At 57.9% G+C, this 3,654-nt stretch overlaps 1 protein-coding gene across 1 annotated transcript in view; it reads right to left on the reverse strand.

Moving 5' to 3' along the window:
* NFATC1 (nuclear factor of activated T cells 1) overlaps window positions 1–3,169 on the reverse strand; it is a 63,337-nt gene extending 60,168 nt beyond the window's left edge. Inside the window, exon 1 of the mRNA XM_007449961.1 lies at window positions 3,043–3,169. Coding sequence (XP_007450023.1) covers window positions 3,043–3,169 — 127 coding nt within the window. The remainder of the gene's footprint in view (window positions 1–3,042) is intronic.
* Window positions 3,170–3,654: the final 485 nt, after the last annotated feature.

The raw sequence follows: 3,654 nt of genomic DNA on the forward strand, positions 1-3,654 counted from the left end.
GGGGGGGGGGGTCGAGTGGGAAAGGAGGAGGGTGCACAAGTGTCCGTTTCTGCAACTCCGCTGCTAATCAGACGAGTCCTGCTCTCTGCCCCGCAGGCCCTCTGGCCCCGTGGGGATTGCTTTTTTCGGAAGCAGATAACCTGGGAATCACGTGACCCCTCCCCCAAACCTTTTCCCTCTCATGACCCTTTCCAAATCGCTGGTTTCCTCCAGTGAAAAACTATAGTTCACTTTGGCCTGATTTAGTTTCTAATAATAGTTCTATATCTTTGAGATGTATGTTGGAGGGCTGTTTTGTTTTAGTTTGCTTTTTTTGCTGACCTTCAGGCAAATGGAAGTTCTGTTTTCCGTTCAGAAGCCACAACATTTCATTTTCTCTCTTTTCGGCTTTTTTTTTTAAAGCTCAGCCACCTTCTCACCCCCACCAAAAATTTACACACAAACAACAGCCTCTACCATCTGTTTAGACTAAAACTTCTCGCTCAACTGTTCTGTCCAGGAGAAAGTGGGTTTACCCTTCCGGGTGCACCCGAGCCCCTCGGGGTCAGGACTTGGGTCTGCTTTATCCTAAGGCCGAGCTGATCCCCACCTAGTTTCAGATCCCCCACCAAGGTAACCGGATAGGGTGGCCGTTTTTCAACTGTTCCTCTTACCAGCACCCCCGTGCCTTTCATCTTGTAAATGGTTTGGAGCTATTTGCCAATTCAGCAGACACTCCCGTCTTGATGGAAATGTTTAGCTGGCGCTTCCTGTCAGAGGCTGCCGGTGTGCACCGGGCCCAGAACTCCAGCCCTGGGTGTGATAGAAGCAGCAGGGCCTTTTCTAATCTGGATTAGGAAACAACGCCGCGAAGTTAAGTGGCAGGAGAACAGCGCAGGCTTTGTTCCGTTCTGGAGAGCCCCGGGCATTCTGTGTGGAACGACCTCTGAATGGGTGGGTGGGTGTACCTACAAGGCCTGCATTTCTCTGCATTCCTCATGCAGGAGAACAAGCAGGGGCCTTCCCAAACAGCAGTGCCTAGTGAGCTTTTACCAGATGCTCATTAAACTGGAGGGAAGCGCTGGGGAATCCCGGAGATCCTCAGACGGACAACTAAAGCCCAGTCGGGCCTGCGGGGGAAGGCCAGATCCATGCCGCCAGCCCTCAGCAAGGCAGGCGCGGATCTGCAGGCTGGGTTTCTGCCTCTCGTACCCTGTGCCTGGCTATATGAAGGATTAGATCATGCTTTCTGTTTAGCCTAATTCTGTAGTCCTTATAAATACACCAATATTTGTTTAGTCAAAGGGCATCATCACGCCTGGCATGCTGCCTCTTAGCAGGGACACCTTCAAATGTATTTTCTTAAGCTGGAAACATGAAAAATAACCACCACCCCCCACAGATGCTTCTCCTCTTGTAAGAGAAAAAAGATTCTTTACTGCAGACGGACCACCGACTGTTGAACTAAAGAAACCTAAACTTTGAAAGACCCACATTTTTAAAAAGCAGTGATAAGAAACTTTGAAATAAGGGTCAAGGATGTAAAATCAAAATCTCGACAACTTTTAAAACTTTTTTTAACAGTAAGAGCTTGTCCTGTAAACGTTACCTGCTGTTTACATTTCAACATTTTCTAAATTGGGATGAAACGGTGAGAAACATAAGATACATCTTCCTCCCTTGATGAAAATACGTAGAAATAACATAAGACATCAAGACACTGACCCCATACCGATGTTCTTATATTGAATGTATGGTCTTGAGCTCACGTTTGCTAAAGATAAGGACGTTCTCCCGAGCTGGCAGTCTTTGAAAACTGCAGTTGTAATGCAAGAGGGGCCGTCACATTTATTAGACTCGTGCAGGAGACAGTAGCATTCACTTCCTAGCACTCCCCATACGGGTGTCTGCCCTACAAAGTATGAGCGCCCATCATTCACTGGCAGGCTAGGCAGCTTTCTTAAAATAATTTAGACAAGGTACTTCAGGGTTGATACGGCATTTGGAAGGGTGTCTCCCAGTTTCCATCGTGGTCCCTGACTAGGATGCTCGTCACCCCTCTCGGAGGCTATCTTCAGACACCTTCAGGAACGCCGTAGGAACTCTGGGCTGCTTTGGTCAGGGGTGGGAGGGGTGTTGAGAGGGTGCGGGTGAGGGGACTGTGGACCTAAGACCGCACGCGGGAGGGTCGCACGCGGGAGGGTCGCAAGCGCACTGTCAGTAGTGGCGGCCTCGCCATCACCAGCCTTCAGGGCAGGGCAGACACTTATGCCATCTTCGTGACTATGAACAAGTAGCTTGAAACTCGGCGGTCTCTTTTCCAACTGTCCTGGAACATCTACGGTTGGAACTCTCAAGTCTCTAAGATTGCAAACTGTCTTGAATCAGGGGCTGTGCCCGACCGCTCCTTTGATGGCTTTTAGTCCTGCGGGTCGAGCCACCGGCGGAGCAGCGCCACACGGAGCGGTTCGCTGGGCCCAGCGCCTGGAAGGAATCTGCCACCGACTCAGCTCGTGGAGGGGCGCCGAACACCGCCCCCCCGCAACCTCACTGTACGGCTGGTCTTCCTGGGGCCTTGCCCCACGGGGGAAGAAACCGGCCATCCCTCTTTCCCAGAGAAACCTCGCTGCTTTCCAAAGTGTCCTTCCTTCGTGGTTCTGACGGCCCTAACCTCGCCCCGTCCCCCAGCAGCCTGCATTTGAACTGAGTTTCTACAGTCGGAGCAGCCGCGAGGCTGCACCAGCGAAGGCCAAGTGCGCGCACTCAGCGCTAGAGAAGAGGAGACACCTATTGGCAAGAAGGCGCGCACGAAATCAGGGCTGCTCTGGGGAAACACCAGGGGGACACCGCTTCCCAATCTGTGCAGCGCGCCCGCCGCGCGCCCGGCCGCCCGCGCCCCTCCCTGCGCGCGGACCCTGGACCGGCCTGCTCGCCCCTCCGCGGGCCGGGACCCCGCCGGGCGTGGATCGGACGGGCGCGGGCCGCACGGGCGCCGGGCTCAGGGCGCGGGGCCGGGGGCCCCCCCGGGGGCCGCTGCGGGGGTCTGAGGCCGCTCCGGCTTACCTTCCTCTGCCGACTTCATGGTGCCGCCGGCGGGCGCAGAGGGCCCCAAAGTTTCTCCGCTCCCGCAGACTGCAGCCGGAGGGCCGAGTGGAAACTTGGAAGGGACTGGAAAGCTGGTACTTGGCATCCACGCGGCGGCGGCGGCGGCGGCGGCGGCGGCGGCGGCGGCGGCGGCGGGAGGAGCGGGAGGAGGAGCGGGCGTCTTGCGCCGCCGCGCGGGGCCGGGTCTCCCGAGGAAGGACGCCTCTCCCCCGGCGGACGCGCGCCGGCCCGGGCTCAGCGCCGCGCGCCCCAGAGAAGCGTTGTGAGGGGCGTGTGCGCGCGTGGCGGGTCCGGGCTGCGGCGGCTCGGAGGTGTGCGCCCGCGCCCCGGTCCCCGCGCCCGGCCGCACTCCCCGGCGCGGTGACTGACTGTGCCGGCGAGTTCGGAGCCTCTGAGTCTCGCTCTGACGCAGGGCCGCGCTCTGCCTGCTGCCTTTTTAAAGCTGGAAAACACCTCCCCCGCCTCCCCGCCGGCCCGGCCGCTCCCGCGCCCCCTCCCTGCCGTGACATCACGCCCCGGCCCGCCCGAGCCAGCGCTGGGCCCGGGGGACCGTCGGCCGAGCGCCCGCCC

Source organism: Lipotes vexillifer, unplaced genomic scaffold, assembly GCF_000442215.2.
Source record: "Lipotes vexillifer unplaced genomic scaffold, Lipotes_vexillifer_v1.1 scaffold1012, whole genome shotgun sequence".
NCBI classification, from domain to species: domain Eukaryota; kingdom Metazoa; phylum Chordata; class Mammalia; order Artiodactyla; family Lipotidae; genus Lipotes; species Lipotes vexillifer.